This window comes from Diplodia seriata (genome assembly GCF_021436955.1).
Source record: "Diplodia seriata strain FDS-637 chromosome Unknown scaffold_4, whole genome shotgun sequence".
In the NCBI taxonomy this organism is placed as follows: domain Eukaryota; kingdom Fungi; phylum Ascomycota; class Dothideomycetes; order Botryosphaeriales; family Botryosphaeriaceae; genus Diplodia; species Diplodia seriata.
The window spans coordinates 3,697,672-3,721,807 of NW_027117311.1; the positions used below are offsets into that span (position 1 = coordinate 3,697,672).

General features: G+C 59.5%; 9 protein-coding genes across 9 annotated transcripts; 6 read left to right on the forward strand and 3 right to left on the reverse strand.

Annotated features, from left to right (window-relative positions):
• Window positions 1-509: 509 nt before the first annotated feature.
• Window positions 510-965, forward strand: SLS55_004987 (uncharacterized protein; the record flags this gene model as incomplete). Its single annotated transcript, XM_066776438.1, has 2 exons — window positions 510-513; window positions 547-965. 2 exons carry the CDS (start codon window positions 510-512, stop codon window positions 963-965), a joined length of 423 nt encoding a protein of 140 aa, XP_066634319.1.
• Window positions 966-2,925: 1,960 nt separating this feature from the next.
• SLS55_004988 (uncharacterized protein) lies at window positions 2,926-4,326 on the forward strand (the record flags this gene model as incomplete). Its single annotated transcript, XM_066776439.1, is given in 2 exon segments — window positions 2,926-2,931; window positions 2,950-4,326. The coding sequence occupies 2 exon segments, from the start codon at window positions 2,926-2,928 to the stop codon at window positions 4,324-4,326; spliced, it is 1,383 nt and encodes a 460-aa protein (XP_066634320.1).
• A 729-nt stretch (window positions 4,327-5,055) lies between these two features.
• SLS55_004989 (uncharacterized protein) lies at window positions 5,056-5,450 on the forward strand (the record flags this gene model as incomplete). The annotated part of the gene is made up of 2 exons (XM_066776440.1): window positions 5,056-5,060; window positions 5,159-5,450. 2 exons carry the CDS (start codon window positions 5,056-5,058, stop codon window positions 5,448-5,450), a joined length of 297 nt encoding a protein of 98 aa, XP_066634321.1.
• An 833-nt stretch (window positions 5,451-6,283) lies between these two features.
• SLS55_004990 (uncharacterized protein) lies at window positions 6,284-6,849 on the forward strand (the record flags this gene model as incomplete). Its single annotated transcript, XM_066776441.1, has 2 exons — window positions 6,284-6,291; window positions 6,612-6,849. 2 exons carry the CDS (start codon window positions 6,284-6,286, stop codon window positions 6,847-6,849), a joined length of 246 nt encoding a protein of 81 aa, XP_066634322.1.
• A 1,414-nt stretch (window positions 6,850-8,263) lies between these two features.
• Window positions 8,264-8,629, forward strand: PRY1 (sterol-binding protein; the record flags this gene model as incomplete). The annotated part of the gene is made up of 2 exons (XM_066776442.1): window positions 8,264-8,268; window positions 8,317-8,629. 2 exons carry the CDS (start codon window positions 8,264-8,266, stop codon window positions 8,627-8,629), a joined length of 318 nt encoding a protein of 105 aa, XP_066634323.1.
• A 3,397-nt stretch (window positions 8,630-12,026) lies between these two features.
• Window positions 12,027-13,274, forward strand: SLS55_004992 (uncharacterized protein; the record flags this gene model as incomplete). Its single annotated transcript, XM_066776443.1, has 1 exon — window positions 12,027-13,274. One exon carries the CDS (start codon window positions 12,027-12,029, stop codon window positions 13,272-13,274), a length of 1,248 nt encoding a protein of 415 aa, XP_066634324.1.
• Window positions 13,275-18,659: 5,385 nt separating this feature from the next.
• On the reverse strand, window positions 18,660-19,433 carry SLS55_004993 (uncharacterized protein; the record flags this gene model as incomplete). The annotated part of the gene is made up of 1 exon (XM_066776444.1): window positions 18,660-19,433. The coding sequence occupies one exon, from the start codon at window positions 19,431-19,433 to the stop codon at window positions 18,660-18,662; it is 774 nt and encodes a 257-aa protein (XP_066634325.1).
• A 1,236-nt stretch (window positions 19,434-20,669) lies between these two features.
• On the reverse strand, window positions 20,670-21,245 carry SLS55_004994 (uncharacterized protein; the record flags this gene model as incomplete). The annotated part of the gene is made up of 2 exons (XM_066776445.1): window positions 20,670-21,146; window positions 21,237-21,245. The coding sequence occupies 2 exons, from the start codon at window positions 21,243-21,245 to the stop codon at window positions 20,670-20,672; spliced, it is 486 nt and encodes a 161-aa protein (XP_066634326.1).
• A 189-nt stretch (window positions 21,246-21,434) lies between these two features.
• On the reverse strand, window positions 21,435-22,326 carry SLS55_004995 (uncharacterized protein; the record flags this gene model as incomplete). Its single annotated transcript, XM_066776446.1, has 3 exons — window positions 21,435-22,074; window positions 22,123-22,177; window positions 22,230-22,326. The coding sequence occupies 3 exons, from the start codon at window positions 22,324-22,326 to the stop codon at window positions 21,435-21,437; spliced, it is 792 nt and encodes a 263-aa protein (XP_066634327.1).
• Between the last annotated feature and the right edge of the window lie 1,810 nt (window positions 22,327-24,136).

The following is a 24,136-nucleotide window of genomic DNA, read 5'->3' on the forward strand; positions in this document are numbered from 1 at the left end:
GACCTTGTATTCAACTCCCTACATGAATTTCTTGGTGCGGAATTGTGTGCAAGGGAGATGCACGTGGGCAATGTCTTTTGTCACCCGCCGTGTTAGCATCTGCAAGACGGAAGCATGCAGCCGCCGTGCATTAGTTTCTTCTGCACAATGCGGGAGAGCCAGGCGCTAATTAGTGTAACGCCGTCGCAGCTGAGTCCGGCTCCGCGTCGATATTCGCAGACTGGGATTGAGGGGTTGAAAGACGATGCTGGCTGCCGGTCACGATCTCCAGGTGGGTGCAAGGTGGCACAGATGCGGGGTAGCTATGCCAGTCAGCTCTTGGGACTTTCGTAATGGATATGTGTGCCTTTCTCTATTTGCATCCGTTGGCGATATGGGCTAAGCTGAGGCGAGGGACTGGACCAATTGGTTCGGAGGAGATGGTGAAGATGACATGCATCGATCCTTTCCGCTCTTTTTGGGCCGTGACGGTCGAGTGGCTTACGAATCAGCAGCCCCCACCCATGCGCATGGGTAATGACGCAACCTGTGCTTGCGCACATAAAGAACGTTACACGTTGGATGAGAACGGATTGACGAAGGCCTCAATCCTTGCAATGCCTCAGAACATCCTCATTACCGGCGCCTCGGGCTATCTTGGCGGCACGCTCCTCGCCAGATGGAGCGGCGCCAAGCTCCAGGGCTATGACAAGCTGTTCGCGCTTGTCCGGACTGATGCTCAGGATGAAGCAGTCAGGAAATACGGAGCACAGCCTTTGACGTTCAATTCGGGTGATGAAGCTGCTGTGAGAGAGGCAATCCTAGCCAACAACATCAACATCGTCTATTACCTGATCGATGCTCTTCATGCGGACTCGCAAGTCTTGTTCATCAGAGCCCTGGGGGAATTGAAGAAGAAAACAGGCCAGGAGGTGCATTTTCTGCATGTGAGCACCGCCAATTTCTTCCCCAGTGCCGAATACTAACCACATTCGTCCAGACAACTGGCGCCAAGATCTTCTCCAGCCTCGCCGGCGCTCCGACGGATCGCCCGCTGCTCGACTCAGAGCCAGATTTGTACTCCATCCAGAAGGCCCAAAAAGCTGGGTCGGCTTTGATGCAAGAGGTAATTGCCCACGAGAACGACTGGCATGCTACCATGTTGACCCGGAGACAGGCGGTCGACACAAACTCCACGGTCATCGAGCAAGGCGAAGCGCACGGTGTCAGGACCTACATATTCGCCCCTTGCATCGTCTGTACGTCCACCAGTACCTCGGAGATGCAGGAATCCCGGCTGACAAGATCCCCCAGATGGTCGGGGCGAAGGCTTCGGCAACAAAATCTCCATCCAAACGGTGGCGATCGTGAAGGCGGCCAAAGCAGCAGGGCAGGTGTATAAGATCACGCCGGGTCGGCCGGTGCGTTTGCTCCCGCTGCGTGCTGTTGCGTTGTCTGAAGCTGACAGATGAGGCAGACGTGGCCGGTGTGTCACGTGGTCGACAACACCAACTTGTTCCTCGCCATTTTGAAGTCGATACTAGGCGGCGAGAACCCGGGCCATGGGAAACGCGGCTATTACCTGGCAGCATCGGGAAGCGTGGCTTGGGACGACCTGTACGCCGCCATGGCTGCGGCTCTTGCGAAGCGCGGCATCATCAAGGACGACACCGTTGTCGCTGCGGATGACTCGGCGCTTGAGAAGATGGCGTCAGGCTTGGAGTGTCCGAAGTCGTTTGTCGAGGTTCAGCTTGCTGGGAAGTGAGTAAACTCCTCCTGTTTCCCACGAGTAAAACGACGCTAAATGAAATGGAATTGCAGCTGCACATTCACTGCCGCACACGGCCAGGAGCTTGGATGGAAAGCGCAGTACTCTCCCGAGCATGCGGTGGAGACGGCAGACGCGGAAGTAGATTTGATTCTGCGAAACTTGGAGTAGGGTTGCATGTTGAGGTTGTCGTACAGACGGGCTGGGCCATAGGTAAATGCCCCGTGATTAAGCGGACGGATGAGAGTAGCTGTCGTACAGGAGCGGCGCAAGTAGATCCGGTCAGTCGCAGTCGTTGATGAAGCAGTGCCCGGACGAGCTGCGGGTGAGAAAACGACAGGTGGAAAGTCGTGTCCGGTTGTGCCAAGATTCTACACGTGACGGTTTTTCACGCGACGCGTCGCAAGGCCAGCCTCGGATTGGCGAGTGGCTTGGGGTCCGAGCGCCCAGCTCCTCAACGTCTTCGCCGCTCTGCTGCCTGTTCTCTCCACTCCACCCATCGACCGCCCTCTCATCATCCCATCAACGACAACCTCTTCGCCATCGCTTTTCGCTCGACTTCAACAGTCTCTCGCTGACTGTTCTCGCCACTCTCGTCACGCACCCATCTGCCCCCATTCACAACCCGCAAACTCCGCGCGTCCCCACCGTCTCAAGTCGACCGTGTGTCCCTCCCACACCAGTCAGCATCGCTGGGCCGCTACACTTGCCAGCATACAGTAGAAGGTCTCGTGTTTCCAGTATCGGGTGAGCCCAAGTGCTTCTCATACTGAGCGACCGCTGCACCTCTCTTGTGCTGTGCGAGTTCCCGTGCTCCCAGCCGGTGCTCATTGTCTGCGAGGAGGACCGTGTGTCCTTGGATCCTCGGTGGACTGCGAGCTGCTGCGCAGTGTGATATCCATCCTGCGCTTCTCCTGCCGGGCGGACCGTGTGCCTCGCCTGATTGCGTCGAGGCCGTGTGTACCCCCGCAGTTGTGAGCCGGGTCGCTATCACCAATCGAAGCTTCAGTGGAAAGAAGGTTCCGGGCAACGATTCGTCAGATTAGACAGCAGCAATGGAGGCAGCCATAGCTAAGCACACTGATCCTTCCAACCTCTTGATTGAGCGTGCTGTTGCCGAGTGGACCGACGGTGATGACACATGCTTCCTCGGTGACGAACCGGACAGTTCCCTCAACATGACCGTCGGCCTCGACCCCAAGACCGACCGGCTGCTGCTCTGGTTCCAGCTCGTCGTCAGTGTCAAGCGCCATCGTGCCGCCACCCACAGTCGTCCGCGTTCGCTGTTCATGCTGTTCCAACCAGACATGTTCGACTACAACCACGACTCTTGCATCTCCCTCAACTCCATCCCCGAGCTACCCGCCCCAAATGAGACACTACAAGCCGTTTCTCGCGCCAATCTCGGCAGCGACAACAAGTCCATGTTCCAGCTACACATGTGTTTGCAAGAGCACAGTCAAGTCGTGATGCCCAAGTCAACTCCCCCACTCATACTCGCCACCGAAAAGAGCCGCCGTCTTCTCCGCTCCTTCAAATCTCTCTCCGAAGCCACCAGTCTCTCCGTCTACCTACCACTGGGAGATGACAACGTGCAATCACTACGAGCCATTTGCAACTCACTACTCGCGAGACAACTAGTGAACCACGCCATCGATTTCGAATCTACCTACAAGGGCGGCGCCGAGCGCGACGTGTGGTCCAATTTTGATATTTTCCCGACCTTTGCATCTCAGCATGAGTCGCCGAAGGTGGATGGCCTCGCAGCAACAAAGCCCCCCGCCACCACTGCCGCTACTTTACCTAAAATTCCCGTTTTGGATTTTGAGGCCACGGAAGCCATATTGGCAGGAGATGAAGAGAGCAAGGAACGTGTTCTAGAAGAGACAGTACCTCCTCCGCAGTACATAGAGCACGACGCCAAGAAATCAAACTTGTCACCTCTCCCAGCGGCGGCATCTCGCCCAGGTTATCAGCCGGGACAGATCGATCACGATGGCGAGAAGACAGAAGATGATAAGTCAGTGGATGATGAACAACAGGAAAAACAACATACCAGTCCCCGCTACTCGCCACCCCGTAAGAAGCGCAAGATAGACGACGACGACGACGACGACGACGACGCCAACCGCAAAGGCAACCCAGCAATAGCAGCAGCAGAAGAGCCGACAAGGCCAACCACTCCTCCATCCGCATACCCACCACCGTCGCCACCACCACCGCCACCCCCAGCCCCAGCAACAGCAACAGCACTCCCCCGCCCCCGCAACACCACCACGAGCACCAAGCAGCCCCACCACCACCACGTCCACTTCTCCACCGCCCCCCTCCCCAACGAACAAACCTCAAAAGAAACGATATCCTCGCACGCCCCGCACACGATCAGCCCGGACGTGCTGCGCACCCAGCTCGCCCGCTTCCTCCGCTGGCTGGCCGCCGTCGACATCGAGCTGGAGCACCGGCTCGACGACGAGCTGTGGCGGCTGGGCGAGGCCGCGGCCGCGGGCGACGGCGTCGCGTTTTATAGGTTGCAGGCAAGGTGCAAGGCGGGTGTGCTGGTGGGGTATAGGAGATCTTGATTCTTTTTGATTTTTTTCTATTGTGATGTGGTGGATGATGAGGTAAATAAAGTGCCGAATGCTTTACTTCCACGTTCGGGAACCATAAAGGAATTATTTAATAGTTTCGTGAAGTAGGACGGTTGTACTTCTTCTCTGTAGGCTCTCTATATATGACCCGTTCTCAAAACGACTAGCCACGCTCCGTATTATGGTAGGAGCAATAGATAACTTAAGGCGTCCATCCAAAAATGTCCAATAGCTCTTACTACCTCCCTCGACAATACTTTCCGTTGCATGGCGATTGGTATCACAGAAAGAAAAAGTGAAAGCGGACGTGGCAGCCAACAGTGGCAAACACAAAGCACGGTCATCGGCAATTGTTATCAGTAGAAAAGTTGTATGTAGGGCTGACCTAGTAGCCGCAAAACACGCTGCGCAAGCCCACGCGTTGTCCATTGCGTCACGACCCTCATATAGAGTAGGGCGACTCCGGCACCAGTGATTGCAATTGGCGAATGGCTATCCACCCGATCTTCCTCTTAAATTTAAACGTACGAGAGCCAAGTGCTCCGAGACCGCCGGCCGCCTCGAGCGTCAGGAAAATAGGCAAAGTCCTGGTCTTGGCGGGTGGAGCTCACGAATCAGGCGCTACCCCTACATGGGCCGCCTAAGGCACACATCACGGCTCGAAAAGTTCGACTACACCGATAGGAGCCTCCTCCGGCTCTTGATTTTGCAGATTCAGCAATGCGGTGGGGCTGACTGACAAGTGAACGGGGGCCCGATTGTCGGAGGATGCACGATCTTAAGCAACCGCGTCGAACGCCGTTCTGCTGCAGCTGTCCCTCAGCGTCGAAACTACTCGGCTGCCGCTCGTTACTCCTTCGGTCGTTCTTTGTTTCTGGTTGAAAAAAAAAAACATGCAGCTTACCCAACTGATCAACGTCGCCCTGCTGGCTGCGGGTGCCACCGTGGAAGCGGGCCCACTCCTCAAAGCCACAGCTGCGGACCTGCCGGCTCTGAACCTGGCCAACGCCACACTTGAGCAGATTGCCCAAAACGCCCTCACCGTCGCCAAGGCGAGGATCCCGTCCGACTCCACCTGCACGCCGGACAAGCTCTCCGTCCGCAAGTGGTGGTAGGTTCAGCTCCGAATAGTGACATGGAAAAGCCGCTGAACGGAAAACAGGGGCGACCTGACTGCCGACGAGAGGATCGAGTACAGCAACGCGGTGCTGTGCCTGCAAAGGAAGGCAGCAAAGACGCCGTCTGAGCTGGCGCCTGGAGCGAAGACCCGCTACGATGACTGGGTGGCCACTCACATCAACCAGACGAACTACATCCACGTCACGGTACGGCGCAGCATCCATGCCCTCAAGACCAGCAAAAGCTGACAAGAAAAAAAACAACGGCAGGCGTCCTTCCTCGGCTGGCACCGCTGGTTCACGTGGGAGTACGAGCAAGCGCTCCGCAACGAGTGCGGCTACACGGGGAGCCAGCCATACTGGGTACGCACTTACTCGCCCTCCCCCGCCCCATCATCACCCATCATCCCACGCAACTAACCCACCCACCCCCACAGGACTGGACCAAAACCGCAGCGACCGGCCTCGCGCAATCCCCGCTCTTCGACGGCAGCGCCACCTCCCTCTCCGGCAACGGCGCCCCCCTGCCCTACGCCTTCAACGACACCGTCATCGTCAACCCATCCACGGACGCGCCCACCATCCTCTCCCCGGGCTCGGGCGGCGGCTGCGTCACCTCCGGCCCCTTCGCCAACATGACCGTCAACCTCGGGCCCGACGGCCTGTCGCTGCTGAACGGGAAGAGCGATAACAGCTCGTACCCGTTCGCGTACAACCCCCGCTGCCTGAAGAGGAGCCTGACGGACGACGCCAACCGCCGCTTTGCTAATGAGACGAGCGTGCGCGCCTTGCTCACCGGCCCCGCGGATGTGCTGGACTTTGAGCTGACGATGCAGGGGTATCCGGGGACGGACCAGTTGGGCGTGCATGGCGGTGGGCATTTCTCGCTCGGTAAGTGGGAGGGAGGGAGGGTGGTGTTGGTGCTGGGTGGTGGCAAAGTCGTCGTTCGTTCGTTCGCTCGTCCGTCCGTCCGTCCACGCTTTCTTGCTCGCGGGGGATCCGTTGCTACAAGTACATACTGACCGATTCACCCACCCCCACAGGCGGCGACCCCGGACGCGACCTCTACGTCTCCCCCGGCGACCCTGCGTAAGCCTCCTTCCCTCCCCTCCCCTCCCCCCATCGCCGCCCGTCACTCACTCACCACAAAAACAACAGCTTCTTCACCCACCACTCCAACATCGACCGCATCTGGTGGCAATGGCAGATGCTCGCGCCCGACGCCCGCGAGGCCGCCATCGCCGGCCCCGTCACCATGAACGACGGCTTCGCCCCGCACCGCAACGGCTCGCTGGACGACGTGCTCGACGTCGGCTTCGTCGCGCCCGGCCAAGAGTACCGGCTGAGAGAGCTGCTGAGTACGACGAAGGGCCCGTTTTGCTATGTTTATGAGTAGGGGGGAGGGGAATGAGGAGAGGAGAGGAGGGGGAAGGCGGGAAGATGGAGGGTTTGGCGAAAAAGGCGAAAGGCGATGATGGGTGCGGCTGGGTGTTTCCTTGGGGGAATAGAGTGTGCATGGGTGCAGGGCTCGGGCACGCGCGCACGCACGCACGCAACGCACGCGCTTCATATGTAATGTTTCACGGCGGCATCGTATCGTGGTAATCAGCGCGGCTGAGCAGAGCTTATAGAGGAATTATAGCCGGTCTTTGGTTGATTTTGTTAGGGTTTGCAGGGGGTGGTGGTGGTGGTGGTGGGATGACTGCAGCGTGATGTGGTGGCCGGCCACTGTGCAGCCATTTGCGGCCACACCTCGTTCGATTGAGGTAAAATGATGTGTCGACCGGGAAGCGGATCGTTGCGGGGATCTTCTGTGCGACACTGCAGGAATTGATGACGGGGATCCGCCGCGGTGCCGGATGGTCGGGAGGGAGAGGGAAAAAGGGGGGCGGCGACGGACAGCTGCCCGGACGGCCCGGAGTCGAGCAAAAGACAGCCATGCGTGCACGAGAAGTCTAGAAGGCCGCCTGTGTGGGGTGTAGGTCGTCCTGCTCGAAGTCTAGATGTTGGTTAATTACAGGACTCTTTTGTGCAGCAGGCAACAACGGCTGCCCTATCCCGCTTGCTGGTAGCCAGCTGTCGCACCATGCGCCATGCGCCCTACGAACCAAGCAAGTTAGACGGCCGTTAATCTCGGGCCCCGCCTTTCTTAATCGCACTCCCGCGGCGTTCCCCGGCATTCGAATGTATCCGCTACACGACCAGCCAGCATGGCCCGCCGAGCCGCGTGCGAATTGCCCTTACGTCACCCCCCTGCACATTCCGGCCACCACGATTCGTGCTCGTGTTGGTTGTTTGTTGTGTCGCCGCTCTGTCTGCAGGTGCGCGCCTGCGCAAGCCGCCGAGACGTGCAGAGTCAGCCCCCCGCCTAAGCCATGGACATACGGGAGTTTCATCAAAATCTAGCCTACCGCTCGGAACTATATCCGCGGCCATTGGGCAGATTGCAGTTCGAGGCGGCTCCATGAAACAACACCCCCCGGGAGCGGCGGATGGTAGCGCCCTATCAACCTTGTTTAAATGTAGCCGCCCCCGCTGCACCTCTTGCCTCGACACTGACACCGACTCAGCTTCGCTCTCTTCTTCGTTCATTCATTCTTTTCCCGGCTTCCAGCATTCCGTTCTGGGCCTTCCATTCTTTCCCCACAACATCACGACCTCAAACGCTCTTCACGCTAAAAAAAACTTATCCACTCTCTTGATCCGGCATCATGCGTTTCTCTACCGTGACTGTGGCTTCCCTCGCTACGCTGGCCGTGGCTTCTCCCGTCAACAGGCGCGCCCCCCAGCCGTCCAACACGGTCTCCACCATGCCGTCCTGGGTCTGCGACTACTGGCCCAGCGCCTGCAGCGGCAGCAGCAGCTCGTCGTCCTCCTCGAGCGGTAGCGGTAGCGGCAGCGCCGCCACGACCCCCGCGGCCACGCCCGTCACCGAGGAGGCCAGCAGCTACACGCCCAAGGCCAGCTCGACGACGACCAGCGCGTCGACGACCAGCGCCGCCGCCGGCTCGTCTGCTTCCTCGTCGTCCGGTTCCGGCAACGAGTGGGTCACCCTCCACAACAACTACCGCGCCAAGCACGTCGACACGGGCAACCTCGTGTGGGACGAGACGCTCGCGTCGGGCGCCAAGGAGCACTCGGAGAAGTGCGTCTTCGAGCACTCTTCGTCCGGGTAAGTTCACCTTCCATCCCTCCGCCCGTCCCTCCACCCCACAGTAACGCTAACACACTCTCAAGTGGCGACTACGGCGAGAACCTCGGCATGGGCACCGGCCTCACGGCGCAGCAGACGGTCGACATGTGGTACGACGAGATCTCCGACTACGGCTCGTACTGGGGCAAGGACGACGTGCCTATGAGCGTCATGCACTTCACCCAGGTCGTGTGGAAGACGACGACCAAGGTTGGTTGTGGTGTTGCTGCTTGCTCTGACGGCAACCTCGTCACTTGCCGCTACCAGGAGGCTGGCAACATGCTCGGCACGTTTGCGACCAATGTTGGTGTGCTGAAGAGCTCTTCTTAGATGGAGAGACGCGGATCGGCGCGGTTGAGACCTGCGGGCCTGGTGGTGGTGGTCGTGGTGGGCGAGTGATATGCATTGATTGTATTCGCTTCTTTTTTTCTCTTCTTTTTTTTGAACTCTCTTCTTCTTGGTGTACCGGTGTACAACCTCCCCCCTTTTTTTTCTTGAACAAAAAAATGATGAGACGCTTTTTCTTTGAAACATTCTTCCGGCGAACGAGTGGTGCCGCTGCTTTCGAAGACAGAGAGTGGATGAACCCACGTGAAATTGAAACCAAACACTGCAATCTCGCCTCGGCGGCAAAAACATAACATCTGCGGCACAGCACACTGTTTGATGTCCCTGCTTCTCGCGTGGCATCGACGACGGCGTTTCATCGACCTCGTTTCATGTTTCCGTGCTTCGAGAGTCCGTCAAAACGACACCCGAATGAGGCGCAGTGGCCATGTTTCCGCCCTACACACCCATCCGACTCCAAAAGCAACACCATGACACACACCCCAAATAGAAGAGCCAAAATGAAATCCACCCGACAAAAGCAGAATGAGCAGCCGTCCCGGTGTCAGGAACAGAGGGGATGGAAGTGCGCGACCACGCACCCCTCGGCCGGGTTCCTGCAGTAGCACCCCACTCGCTCGTCCTCTCTGGTTCCGTGGCGGCGCGGCTTTCCCTCCTTCGACGTACGGCACCACCGTTCACCACCACAACTACCGCTACTACTGCAGGGGCTCGGCTCTACTGCAGGGGCTGCTGGCTCGGCTCGACTCGACTCGACTCGACGCCGACCACATACCCGGTGCTGCACACACCCGCCGCCCATATGCAGGGCCAGCCATACACACGACCCGTATAGAAGCACCCGAACGCCGTCTTTTCAGCTCGAAATGAAACGAAGCCAGCTTGCCTTTTTTGCTTGCCTTTGCTTTACTTGCCGTGGGACGGACGGACGGACGCGCGCGGCTGATGGCGGGCGGGCGGGCGGGCGTCGTTCGTCCTACCACACCATACCACACCACACCCACCAGCATCAGCCAGCCCAGCGCGGCCCAGCTCGCGAGAACCACGCGTTTTTGCTCGTTTTCAGCCGGGCCAGGGGAAGAAAAACCCTTCCTTCCCTGGGGCGGCCCTGCCAAGTTGCGGAACGCCATCGCCATGGTGCGACGACAAGAAAAAACCACCACCACCACCACAAAGCACGCAGAGTAGGCAGAGTACGTAGGCAAGTACACCGACCGACCCCACCCCACTTGCAAAAAAAGCGGGCGGGCAGCACAACACGTGGTTGTTGGGTCGGTGGTGGCCCGGGGGGGGGGGGGGGGGGGGGGGGGGGGGGGGGGGGCCGCCCGCATCATCATCATCAAAAGCCACGTACGGCGGCAAAAAGAAGGGTACGTACAGTAATCGAGATCGCGTCAGATTTTTTTTTCTTGGGACCGGCGTGTTTCTCATGCTCGTTGGGGCGCGGGCGCGCGGCGGCTGAACCGTGGCGTTGTCGTCACCGTATGTATGGCTGGCTGGCTGGCGCTAGCTCCAACGGCGGCGGCGGCGGCCCATTGGACGCTTCTTCCGCGCGCGCCTTGCTACGTACCCCACTTGCCGTAAATGGTTGGTTGGTTGGTTGGTGGGGATGGTGGTGGTGGTGGTCGTGGTGGTCGTGGTGGTGGAGGGGCTGCTCCTGCAGCTGCGGCGATCCTGGCCACGTTTCGGCGGCCCCCGCGGACGAAACTGAGTCGGACAACTGAAGTGGGGTGCGGTCGATATGCTGGCTTGTAGGGGGAGGAATTGATGTCGGCGGCGCGGCTGAGTAGGTGGACAAAGTCGCTTGTGTCGTACGTACTACAGAAGAACGGAGATGGTATTATATGTTTGGTGATCAATGGGAGACCGGGTCGTGATGCAACTCATTATTCCCGGTGTATCGGTATTAGGTACCTAAGCCCTTTCTCTCTTTCTTTCTCATCAAGCCCACTGCTTTTTTTTTTTTTTCTGTCAAACTTCAACAAGCCGACCGCGCCAATCCAACTACCCCCCTCCCTCTCCCTCTATCACCCAGTGAAACCCATCCTCCTCACCCAAACCCCCTCACTCAATCCCACAAGTCACCTGCCAACGCTGATCCAGACCCTCGCGCCAGTGTGACTACCGGAGAGCCGAGATGTGAGCGAGTACGAAGGCGGTCGGTTGCCCATGGGCGGACAGTGGTGGGAGCAGTTGCAGTCACGGCGGATGACAAATGAAATTGCACCAACCGTGTTTACCCTACACAAACACTGCATTATCTAGATGGTGCAGGCGGTTGAATTGTCAGCTTTACATTTACGTGTATTTCAACTACCCATCCAAATTCTACACCGGAGCCTCATGGGCCGTTCGCAGTGCCACAACTGGTGACAAAGTCCTGTGCACCGCTCAACCAACTGCATAGTTTGTGGTTTCCAGCGTCTACCTCGGGACTCCGGCACCGCGGCAGATGGGCCGTCTGAGCTCAAGGGTCCAATATCAACCTTGGGTGCAGCTTCTGAGCTCAAGGGTCCAAAGTCCAACCTTGGGTGCGACTTCTGCCCAACATCCAAACTCTTCCTATAAAGACTGAAGACCCGCTTCGCTTCTTTCTTCGCCCTCCATCGCAGCTCAGCTCCAACCCCATCGTCAAGATGATCTTCAAGCCAGCTCTCGCAGTCTTGGCCGCCGCCTCGGCCGCCTACGCCGCCCCGGTTTACGCCCCCGAACTTCCGCCATGCGGCTCGGAATCGGGTCTTGATTCCTCCCTGCCCGCGCCCACCGAGTCTCTCACCACCTCTACCCTCTCCCCTTATTTCCAACCTCACAACGCCATCGAACTCACCCCCGCTGCGTCCCCTACGTATACAACCCATACTACGTATATAACCCATGACCCGATCAATACTATCCCGGCGTTGGAAATCGCGAGAGTCAAAGACTACTGGAAACACACGAAACTCAAAAAAGGCGGCCAACAGGTGACGCGTCCGATGCTCCCGCCGATGCTCACGCCCCCGGAATCCGAGACGCGCCCCATGCTCCCACCCATGCTCACGCCGCCGCCAACGGGAACGACTGTGGCGCGCCCCACCCTCCCCCCGATCCTCTCGACGCCGTCACCCACCGCCACCGCCACCGCCGGCGGTGCGGGTGCGTCCTCGCAGGCGACGTGCGGCGGCGCCATCTTCCAAGACCGCTTCGCCAACTCGAACCACTCGCTCGTCGCGCTCGACCGCGAGGCCGCCGCGGATGTCCTGCGGCAGCTGCAGTTCCGCGACCTCGCCAACAGCGCCAACAACACGCAGCAAGCCGGCTCCGTCTGGATCGCCATGGACTGGACCACGCGCGACCCCAACGACGTCGGCAGGAACCCCTGGGCCCGCGTCGAGGTCAAGTCGCCCAAGGCGGACGTCCCGGCGCTGCCGCAGGACGGCAAGCTGACGTCGACGGAGATGGCGGCGCTGCAGGACATCGTCGAGGCGTGTGGCGGCCAGAGTGGCGGCAAGGATGTGTCCGGTCGCATTGTCGGGTCTGATGGCCGCACGTGGGAGCTCTTCGCCGAGCGCGTGGGTGCGGCCGCTGCCCCGGCACCGCCGCCGGTGGTGACGAAGGCGCCCGAGACGACGACGGCGACGACGACGGCGACGACGTCGGCGACAATGCCCGTGATGACGCCGAACACGTTCGGACAGACGAGGACGAGGACATGGTCGCCGGCTCCGAAGCAGACGGGCGAGCTGGAGATGACGCTCCACCCTCCCCCCGGGCTCACCCACCACTGCTACCACGTGCGCGGGCTGCCGCTGCCGAAGGCGCACATGTACCGCGAGGCGGAGCGCGTGTGCTACGACGAGGGCGCCAACGTGATCCTGCCCGGCAAGAAGTTCGTCCACGAGCAGCAGGCCATGGACCGCCAGATGATGGACTCCATCTTCTACCGCTTCATCCTCTTCAACAAGGGCACCGAGCCGTACACGGTCAAGCAGACCGAGTGCAAGCATGCCTTCTGGAGAGTCATCGACGACTGCGCCCATGCCCACGGCATGTTTGGCGGATGGCGGACGATCGAACCCGACCTCATGTTCATCATCCAGGATGCCAACAGCGCGCCGAAGGACAGGTACAAGCAGCCGAAGAAGGGAGGTGAAGAAACCCCGGAAGAAAAGAAAAAAAGGGAAGAAGAGGAAGCAGTGGTGGAACGGAAAAAACAGCAAGAAACGGAGGAGGCAGCAGCAAAGAAAGAAAGGGAAGAAAAGGAAAAGGAAGAAAAGGAAGAGGAAGAGGATGACGACTAGGAAGATGATCGGTGATGGCAACAAGTCGAACGGCATGTTTGGTGGATGGGTCAAGAAACTTCCTGCTCTTTCCGTTTGTGTTTTAGATGGGCCTGTGTAGCATACTCGAAGACGAGTACTCGGAAAAGGCGTTTGGAGATTAGATAGCAAATGGAAGACTTGATCCTCCGGGATTACATGTGTTTACCTATCACGTTGGTATTTTCTCCTTGCTCAAGTCACCTGTTCCAGCAACTCCGGTTGTCATGGAAAGATGGCTTCCTCATGACGCTTGCAGCAGAGGCCAGCGGCAAAGTCGGGCCGGACGCCAACCGAGAGACTGAACGGGGGTGGCCTGTGGTGTGCCATGATGCGGCATCTGTGTATTGTTAGCAAAGATTGACGACAGAGGGCGGAGAAGAGTGAGGAAGAGAAAGATCCGTGATGGAAGCGACGCATGGTTTAGGCATAGTGACGTCACAGGTGGCCCGAGCTCAAGCTCCCGTTCCATCACCTTTAGACCACCCACCACCCACCACCCACCACAGCACCTCTCACCATCCACTGCTTCGACCACAATGTCGGGCGACTCTCTCGCCATCTCGCGCCGCCACGCAGGCAACGACCTCGCCGAGCTGGCCGACCAGCACCTCCAGCACGACCTGACGGCCGCCGACCGCGACGCCCTCAACAGCGCCGCCAGGCGCTTCGCCGTCCACACCGCCCTCGGCTCGCTGGCCGGCGTTGCCCTGGGCGCCGGCCTCTTCATGCGCACCCGCAGCGCCCGCACGAAGCTGATCATGGCCCTCAACAAACCCGCCACCCGCCCCGTCGAGGTGCACTTCCAGGACGGCCGAATCGGTGCGTCCACGATTCCCGACCTAGGTACCTACCTTGGCATGCTGATGCTGACCCCGTGCAGAAAAACTCCCCGAGATCTCGCAGCTGCTCGACCGCACCCCGCTGACCGACGTCGCCGCCAGCTTGCTCTTCGGCGCCGGCGGCCTGTTCATCGGCGGCGAGCTGGGCTCCCTGTCCGGCGCCTGGTCCGCCCGCAGGGCCATCGCCCGCGACGAAGACGCCAAGGCTAGGATCGAGAATGCCTTCAGGCGCTTCCAGGCTGACGTCTTGAGGAAACGCGCCGCCGAGCTGGAGAAGAAGGCGGGGAGGAGCCCGATTCTGGAGAATGCGAAGAGTGTTGTTGGCTGGAAATGACTGTATTCTGTTCCTTTACTACTGGTTCAGCCGAGACCCTTAATGCAAACGCGGTACATACGTACACCTTGACCATCGGCCGCACAGTCGGCTTCTGCTATGTGAACGTTGCCCTGGCACGCGGCACCGCTGGAGACAAGGTCCTGAGACTCTGCCAGCCACGGTTCTGCAGAAAGAAAAGTCACGCAGTGAGATCCGTTATCCCATCCTGGGCCTTAAGCTGTTCGTTACTGTCATGCCACGTCGAGTGGTTGGGGGTGTCCTTATTCATCCGCTTGGACGTGCAGGCATGCTGCTGCCACGATGATACCTGGGACAACTTCTGATCTGTTCTCCAACTGGATCCCGAAAGCAGCGTCCGTGTTCATTTTCAGCCTCCTCTCCCCGCTTTAAGCATCCCTCCGCTTACCCCTTCGCCGGCCGAGTGACATTGACCCGCCGTCCCTCACTCAGCACATCCCGCACCGTCTCCGCACTCTTCACCCGCACATCCACCACCATCTCGGGACAGTGCCACGCTACATGCGGTGCCACCCGCAGCCTCCCCGTCAACCACGCCTCGCCCTCAACAGCGGATGCACATGATCCTCGGGAATCGGCTCCTGCGGCAAGAACATCCAGCCCACCCCCCGCCAACATACCTCCCCTCCCTCAAACACGCCTCCACCGCATCCAGATCCACAACCTCCCCGCGCGCCATGTTCACCAGTGCACCGCCCACCGGCACCCGCCCGAGCAGCTCGCGGCCCACCATGCCACGCGTCTCCGCCGTCAGCGGACAGTGCAAACTCAGCGTAGCGCACTCACTGGAGGCACGTGGGGTCGAAAGAAGTAACCGGGTGTATAGACTCCGCGGACGCGATAATATCAGCCTTCTGACTACTGCTTCAACTCATTGTCTGTGAAGTAGCTATTGTAATAGTAATGCGACCAATTGGTTATACCGGATGGAGAAACAAAAGGTGCAAATATTCATGCCGAATCTGTTACTGTAGAGTTGATAATGGGGGCCAATCTGTCGATATTATTATCCCTACCATGTCTGAACAAGCCATGGATCGGGAATCCATAGAGAACATGCTGCGATCCACTTGGGTGACGGTAGTGGTGGTGGCGTTTGTCTGCAGGGGCCGGAAATTGTGGCGGAGCACTCAGGTCACGCTCCTGCACCGCTCACCCGACAACGTCCATCTTTGATCCTACATAGCAGCACTAACAAACATAAACTCGGCCTTCCCTTCAACCCAACAGTCTTTTTGCTAATACGACTCTTCTTCCGCAGACGCTCCTCAACACAACCACCACACTCCGTACATAAGAAAAGACAAAACAAACCATGTTAACCGCCCGGCCCCAACCCAACCTCTCCACCACCACCACCACCGACGACACCCCCGCCACCGCCGCCCTCCACGACCTCTTCGCCAGCACCGCCACCCCACCAGCCACCGCCGCCCGCCCGCCTCATCGCCAGCAACTCCCTCGCCCCCCTCCAGCACTCTTCCTCCTCTTCCTCCTCCTCCTCCCCCTCCTCCACCGCCCGGGGGCAGCCGCAGCGGCAGCTCTGCCAACACCTCCACCGCGCCGCCGGCACCACGCAGCCCAGACCGCCCTTCTGCTTCTCGCGCTGCACGCTCGACGCGACGCCGCCGCCCCCGCCACCTGTCTCGCCGCCTGCCTCGCCGCCCTTCCTCCAACCTGGCTCGCCCTCCGCGCATCACGCCATGCGCCGCCGCTTTCCGCACCCGCGGCCGCGCGCGAGCGACGTGTGGGTTGGGTCAACTGGTGCCGCACGCCTTCTCGGCGCGGCTGCTGGCGGCGACGGGCACCGGCGTTCGCGACGGGCACCGGTGTTCGCCGGGGAGACGCTGCGGTGGGCGGCGCGGGGCGGGGCGGGAGCAGGTGGCGCGGTACCGGTGCTGGAGAGGGATGGGCGCGGCGGGTATGATGGCGGGGTGGCGAGGGCGGGGCGGATCGGGGGCGGGAGGGGTGGGGTGGGCGGATGTGGAGGCGGGCCGGGCCGGGCGTGTTGTTTTGGCATAGGTGGATGTGTGGGCGGGGCGGCGGTGGTGTGGGTTGTGTGGGCGGGGAGGGAGGGGGGGGCGACGGGGGAGGGTTTGGGGTTGGGGGAGAGTGGAGGGGTGGGGAGGGGTGGGGGCGGGTTTGAGAAAGGGAGAGGGAGGTGGGCGTTTTGGAGGGGGAGGTTGGGGGAGCTGTTGGCGGAGGGGTTGGTGCCGGTGCCGGTGAAGGGGGTTGTGGAGGATGCGGTGGGGAGGATGGGGGATGAAGGCGATAGATTGTAGGGGGCATGTTAAGGAGCATTTTTTTGAAGTCACCGATGCTATGGTTTCATACGGTTCGGAAACGAACTTGTGGGAGGTTAATGGCTCAGGTATCTTTATTAGTTCTCGTCTCATCAATCGCTGTCCAGTCGTCATCCATCGATCAGAAGATCCAACTATTTGATACCACCCTTGTGGCCAGCCTCCTTAGCCTTCTCACTGCACGGCTCGAAGGAGCCGCCAGATGCCTGACCACCCTTAGAGGCAATATCATGCTGTACTCACATTAGCATCATATTGAGGGTTGCTAGTAAGTGATGGACCATACCTGCTTGCCAGGTTCCATGGATGCAAGGCCGCCCTAGTGACTTGACTAACTGCCCTTGGAAGCGATGTCGCTAACTTCGTCCCTAGAACGGTTGGCGAAGTTACCGGGGTTAGTGTTATCGGTCAAAATGGCTACGTGGGCTGTATGTATACGTTGCTGCCTGAGGTATATGCCGAAAAAGTGCGTTTGTTGTCGATAGTACTATTTATCTAGCCTCACATGCCAAATATATAGACCTCCGTGCAAGACAAGATTCCCGTTGCGTATACATCACGACATTTACGTTTAACGTCAGTTTTCGATCTTGACGGTATCAGCATTACGTTTAGGATCAGTGGGAGCTTGGATCCCCGCATTCTAATGCAACCCAGCTACAATTCTGATTGGCTATTACCCCAGAGCACTATGGGTCCAGCCGTGATCCGCTCATCAGCTACGATCCAGCCTCCCGGTTACACTGCGTTCGCAGTTGCAGCCCCGGCGCTCTTATAGGACATGAATTACGTGTTCCTGACATGTCCGCATGCACCGGCCCGTTCGCAAATATTGTCAGAGCGTATACGCGGGTCATAACGTGGTCAAAATCGAGGGTTGATGATGGTGACATGCGCGATGATACAATGATGACTATGATATCACGGCTTCGCAGTGACTCTAAAACTAGCACCCTACCCGCTTCACCACCCCACGACACCAACACAACACCCCCAAAGCGACTTTCCTGTTACGGTGTGTTTCGAGGAGATCGTGTTCTCATCTGACTATACTCGGTCGAAAAGAGATTATCCTTACTCCGTAGTAGCAACCGCATCGGTAAAAGAGGGCAAACCTACCTTACTAGACCAGACATATGTACCCTAAGTCCCACTCTACTTCATCACGCTGTACGGCCCTCAAGGTAATCACGAAACGCTCGAGGCCAGCCAACCAGAACAATCCCTTCAACAAGCGTGCATTTCCTCCTTCGCCTTCCAACCAACACTGCGCAACCGCGCGAGCCGCGTGCATAAGTACCTTTGCAACGCGCCTACCCATACCTTTGGCTACTCGTCTCACGATTCGCAGGCAAAGCTCCATAGACCCGAAGTCCTGTAGCGCTATGTAGTGCCGACGTCGCTGTTTTCAGAAACCGACGACGAAAATACCCGACGACGCTGCTCCGCTCGCCTCACGGTGCAGACCGAGCATCCGCTGTGCGCCGCACGCAACTGTACTGGCAGGCGTGGTCCATCTACGCATACTTCAAAACGGTGTTTTCTGCGGCTTGATTCTCATTTTAATCCAACCTCTGCTTAACGAGGGGAGGAACGCACTTCAGACCACGAAAGAAGCCATGCCCATGTGAAGCTCGGATACGGCGGTTACATGCCCAGATGTGTTTTGTTTCGTAAAGAGTGCTTCCCAGCTATTTCACAAGAATGCTTGAACGAGAATCTCCCATCCTTCCCTCCGCCTTCCTCCCCCATATCCCTGCTGCTTGCATTGCTCGACCAACCCCTTTCCCCTCCACCTTCCGCCACCCGATGCCCCTCACTCGGCGACCTTCACCCCGCGTCCTCCTCCCTCTCCTCCCTTGCTCGATCAAGGACAGTCATCAACCCCGTTATCCGTGTACACGCAATAACTGCTGATGCCCGTGCCCAGCTTCGACGGCTCATCGCCATCATCATTGCCCTGATACCACGCACAAATCGCGCCGACGTCATCCGCACACGTGCCCGAAATCGTCGCCGTATCGCCATAATTCGAGTTAACACCAGCCAGGAGGTCGCCATTGACGGCCCAGACACCGCTCATGACGACCTTGCGCTGGTACTGGGTCCCGCAGTTCCCGCAACTGCGATACACCTTGCCGAAATCATTCGCGTAGAAGTCCTTGATGGAGACGGTGCCGCCGCCGTTGTGCTGCACGATCTTGTCGCTCGCCTTGAACGCGCCGCCGCCGACGACGTACGACGTGCCCGACGTCTGCTTGATCGTCAGCGCGTCCTCGCACACGTCCTCCCACCACACGTTCTGGATCGTGCACGGCCCCAGGCAGTGCACCCCTTCGCTCTGGTCCGTCCCGATGATGACGTTTTTGAGCGTCCCGCCCGACTGCACGAGGAAGACGGCGTCGGCGTCGCCGCCTTCGGCTTGCCCGCCGCAGGATACGCCCCGGTCGTACTTCTTCATCCCGCCGTCGAAGACGCTGACGGTTGTCGCGGCGGAGAGGACGACGTGGCCGGAGGATGCGGGCATCACGTTGGTTGCGAAGCGCTTGTTGAGGTTGGGCGCGTGGACTTTGGTGGGCGCGGGAGAGGCGGTGGCTAGGCCGAGGGCCGTGGCGAGGACGGCGAGGAGGGTGAGGCGCATTGTGGTGGTTGTTGTTGGTGGAGGAAGTGGAAGTGGAGAGAGAGGTGATCTGCTGCCGATATCACGTCAACGGGGAAGCCCTTCCCACGAGCGGTTTTTATACACATCGGCTTCCGGTATGTATGTTTTCGGCGGGGCGAGCCAAGAGTCGTCGAGAGTACCAGGCGCAGCGGCGGCGGCGGAGAAACTCATCGTCTTCGCATGCAGACGCAATTGCTCGCCTCGCCAAGACTTGGATAGAGCTGAAGCCGGCCGTTTGCCCGCGGGATGGCGGGAAGGCAGCATCCCCATCCACAATTCATTTCCACCAGCCAGATCCCCGCTCTTCAGCCATCGCGTGCTGTTTCGATCCAGGGACTGCAAGAGTGGTGGCCAGGCACATGGCGATTAGCAACGCCTCGTGGCCAGGGCTCTCCCATCTGTTGTGGGAAGGTCAATATGGAGCAATCGTAAAGTAAAAAGGCTTCAGGGCCGACGAGGCGGGGCGGCGGCGCTGAGGGCAGCAAGTAATAGGCGAAGTCTCCCCCCGTTGTGGTTACCGTCACACCGTTTCAGCCACTCAAGCCGCCGGCCGTCTGAATGTGGCCAGGGTATGTATGTATGTACAGGGCAGCTTTTCGGCGGTACGACAGATGGAGGGGGCGGGGCTGGGCGGTCGGTCGGTCGGTCGGTCTGTCGGTCGGCTGACGCGCTTGCTTGCTTGCTTGCTTGATTTTCCTCGGCGACTGCTTTGTATGCACCCCACACACCCCACGGTGCATGTACATGGCCGGGGGGCAGAATTGGCATGCAGGGGTGTCGGCTCGGTTCCCACCAATGACGGAGGCCGTGTATAGGACGGATAGGGCCGTCAGCGCCGCCTTGGCGGATCTTGGCTTTCCCCGTCGGTTGCCAACAAGCCCGCCCAAGGTTTTCTTGGCGGCAGCGATGGCCAGTAGGGTAGATGGTGTTCCCCGGAAACCGATAGTGGGTGCCGGGCCGGTAGGTACGCGGGGCGAAGACTTGTTCGGTGGTGGTGGCTGGCCGATGCGTGCGCGCTCGGCAAATGCGGGCCAATGGGAGCTACGCAGTGCAGGTACTGATAGGACGGTGCCATGGGGGGAACCTTGCTTCTACCGCAGCCCCTCCCTCCTGCTTCGAGGTGTTTGCCGGGAAGGAGAGGGTGAAGAATGGCATCCGGTCCGTCCCCAGTCCACCGCTCTACTCGTAGAAGAGGCCACTGAAGACGATTCAGGCCTACCAGGGCGCGGGGAACTCTCCAGGCGCGGCGCCGGAGAATATGTCGAATCCGAACGAACCGTCCATGTTGTCGAGCCAGCTGCCCCAATCCTCGGCCAGGACGTCTGCGAGGATGGGATCGAACAGCCCACCCGAACCCGGCAATAGTCCTGGCTGCGCAGCGGTGGCGTTGGCGTTGGCAGCATCCACACCGTCCATTGGCGGCAAATTGGCAGCAGCGGCGGCGTCAGGAACAGGCTGCCGCGGTGCAACGCCATCAGCCACGGTGCTTGCATCGTTGTTGGTGACGTGCGGCCGGCCCGCGGTCCGGCATGTGGCTGCGCCGGCCTGAACCTTTTGGATGAGGAACATTAAGCTCGACGTGTGGTGGGACATTGCATGCACGTCGTCGACCACGGACCGGTCGAGAGACTGTGCCACGCGCTTGAGAAGATCTGTGGTGCCAAGGTCGACGACTGCGCGTAAGCCGGTTCCCTGTCGGAAGTATTGGCTGGCTCAGCAAGGGGTTGGCACGACATGCAGTGGATTACACACCTTCATTAGCAGCGTAGCCGAAGTAAACACCCATGTCATGGTCGAGAACGGGATGAATCTCAGATGGCCTGCCCGCTCGAGGTCGAGGACTCGCTCCATAACCTGGACACTGGCTCTCGCAATCTGCGACGGGTCAGTGTACCGTTCTCGTTCGCCGACGATTCCATACCTCTTCAGTCATCTGGAGATCTCTGCGGCTGCGTTCCGAGCGCAGCACTTCGGCGATGCTCAACCCCTGCGGCCGATAAGTGCGCTCGAAATGCCGGATGCTGGGTTCGCGGGTGGTGAATCCCCGCAGCCGCTCGATGATGGCTTGGAAGAATATGGCATGCAGATACGTCCAGATGTTGTAGTATTGAATCTCGAGCGTCGTCCTGAACGCAAAGGGACCTGCATCATGTTCCTGCCATCAGACATCTTCACACCGAAGGGAACTCGATCGCTCCACACACCTGGCACGCGCTGGAACTTGTTCCACCAATCAGTCATAATGTCCACCAGGCTCGCCACCATTTCCGGGTACCGGTCGGCGGTGATGATGTCCTTGGTCGCGCTCACCGACGAGTAAAGCGAGTTCTCGATGAGGCGGGCCAGACGGTACAGTTCCGCCCTGCTGCTGAGTAGCGCGGAGAACTCGCTCTCGTCGGTGTACTCATCGGCCGTCGAGGCGGACGGTGACGGGAGCTTGAGAAAGGAGCTACGGCCGATGCGGAAGGAGATCTCCCAGGTGAGCGGGATGAGCAAGTCTCGGATGCGGGCGCGACGGCGGACATGGGTAGGCGCACGGGGCTGCGGTTCCCTGGATCTGCTGAGGCCCTCGACGAGGGATATCTCATCCGCGAGGTTGACGGCGTGGCCGAGCAGCCGCCTTCACACAGGTGAGTTCCGGGAACAGACTTCACTCCAAGGGGCTTACCAAGAAGTTGCATTCAACCGTCGAGTGAGCATATAAGCCTTCTGCGTCTCGTCATCTGCAATGTACTTAGTCTGGGTTCCTAAGTCTGAGAGACGAGGGGAAAATACCTATGACGGAGTCCTGCGCAGTGCCCGGATCGCCGGCCTCTACGCCAAACATGTAGGCAGTACCCGCGACCATTCCCTCATTGGGCATCACGTCCATTGGCCGCGGGCGCTGCAGCAACATTAGCAGCCACCATCTATTGAATGCAAGCAGGGCCTACCCATTCGACAAACAAGAGTATGCTCTCGATGATGGTCAGTATACGGCTCTCCCGGCCAGCATCGCTCTCAACGCCCCACAAGGACTGATGAATGCTCTGCTGCGTCTGCTTGAACAGCAGACTGTGGATCTCATGGGCGCGGGAACTTGCAGACGTCCCGTCGAGCCAGGCGTACCGCGACGCCACGGTGAGCAGGGCGGTGCACAGCACGGGCTGGCTCACAACCAGGACATGGCGACGGGAAGAGTCCCGATACGTCTCGTCCACCACCGGATACAGCGGGTGCATGCGGTCGAAGTAGCTAAGCAAAAAACAATCGTTAGGCAAAAAACTCAGTCGCAGATATGTGCAGCAGGTCAACCATGACAAAAAGTCCGAGACTTCGCACGCACCATTGCAGCAGAAACTCGGCTTCGCGCGGGCTTATCCACCCGTCCCGACACAGCGGGAACTGCGCCCACGCGGACAGATCCCGCGCCCGCAGCGAAGCCTCGATGGCAGATGCATCCCACGGGCTTGGGCGGTGCTCGGTGGAGGTGGTACCTGCGGGGTCCGCTGGCTGATCGCCGCCGACGCGTCCCGGCACAGGCCGATGACGACCATGATCACCGCCAGGCCCGGCAGCGCTGCCATTCGACGCCGCAGCGGGAGCATGCACGCCCACCAAAGGCACATCGCCCGACGCCGGTGGTGGCAGCTCTCCGCGCGGCCCGAGCCGGCCGTCCGCATGACCTACTACCACGTCAGCTCCGCGTCCGATCATTTTCCCCAGACAGGTAAGCAAGCAAGCAAGTAGGCAAGAGAACGCACAACCATCAGCATCATCATCATCTCTCTTCCTCTTCTTCCTCTTCTTTTCCTTCTTCCCCGCCCCAGCGCCGCTTCGCGACGCCCCGAACTCGCAGTCCAGCCGCGACCGCCGGCACCGCGCGCACGGCGGCTGCGGGTCGTCCGGCGAGCCGAGCTGGCACCGCACCTTTTGCTCTTTGCACGCGAGGCAGGCTTGGTAGGTGCGCCGCGCGCGAGTACGGCGGGCCGGTGACGTCGCGGTGGCGCTCGGAGACGGGTTGGGCATGGTGCGGTGCGGTGCGGTGCGGTGCGGTGCGGCAGAGGATCGGAGATGGTCGGGTGGTGGTAGCACAGTGGTGGTGTTGTGGTAGGTGGTTGGTTGGTGCGACTGACTTCTGTTCCGACGTGAGCCGGGCCGGGCTGCTGCGCGCGGGATGTTGTTGTTGCCGGTTTTCTGCGCACGCGGGGTGCAGGCTGCAGGCCTGGACAAATGAGGGGTCGGTTCTCGGCACTTTGTATGTACAGTACAACTTGAATTTCTCGCGCTAGCTGGCTGGGGGATTTGAGCCTCGGTACAGTAGTCTGTAAACACACTTTCTGATTGCTCTCAGGTCCGTCACCCGGTACGGCCAAGCCAAGCCAAGCCGTCTCAGCCCACCTCAGCCCTGCCAGGACCATGCGAGATTATTACCGGAAGAGGAACAGTGTACGATGGCCGTATGCCTGATTGCCGGAAAGAGCAAAGCTTACGGTGGCCGCGGGCCCCGCCGACCGCGAGTTACCGATCTGAGCCGATATGGAGCGAGCCGGATCCTATTTTCTGGGCGGTAGCCATTGACAGCACTACAGTACTTGCTTACTGCATAAATCTGTTCAATTTGCCCTGACCTCTGCCATGTCTGCCTTCCCATTCTGTTTCCGAACGAGCAATTCCCCCTCCTCCTCACACTTCCAAACACG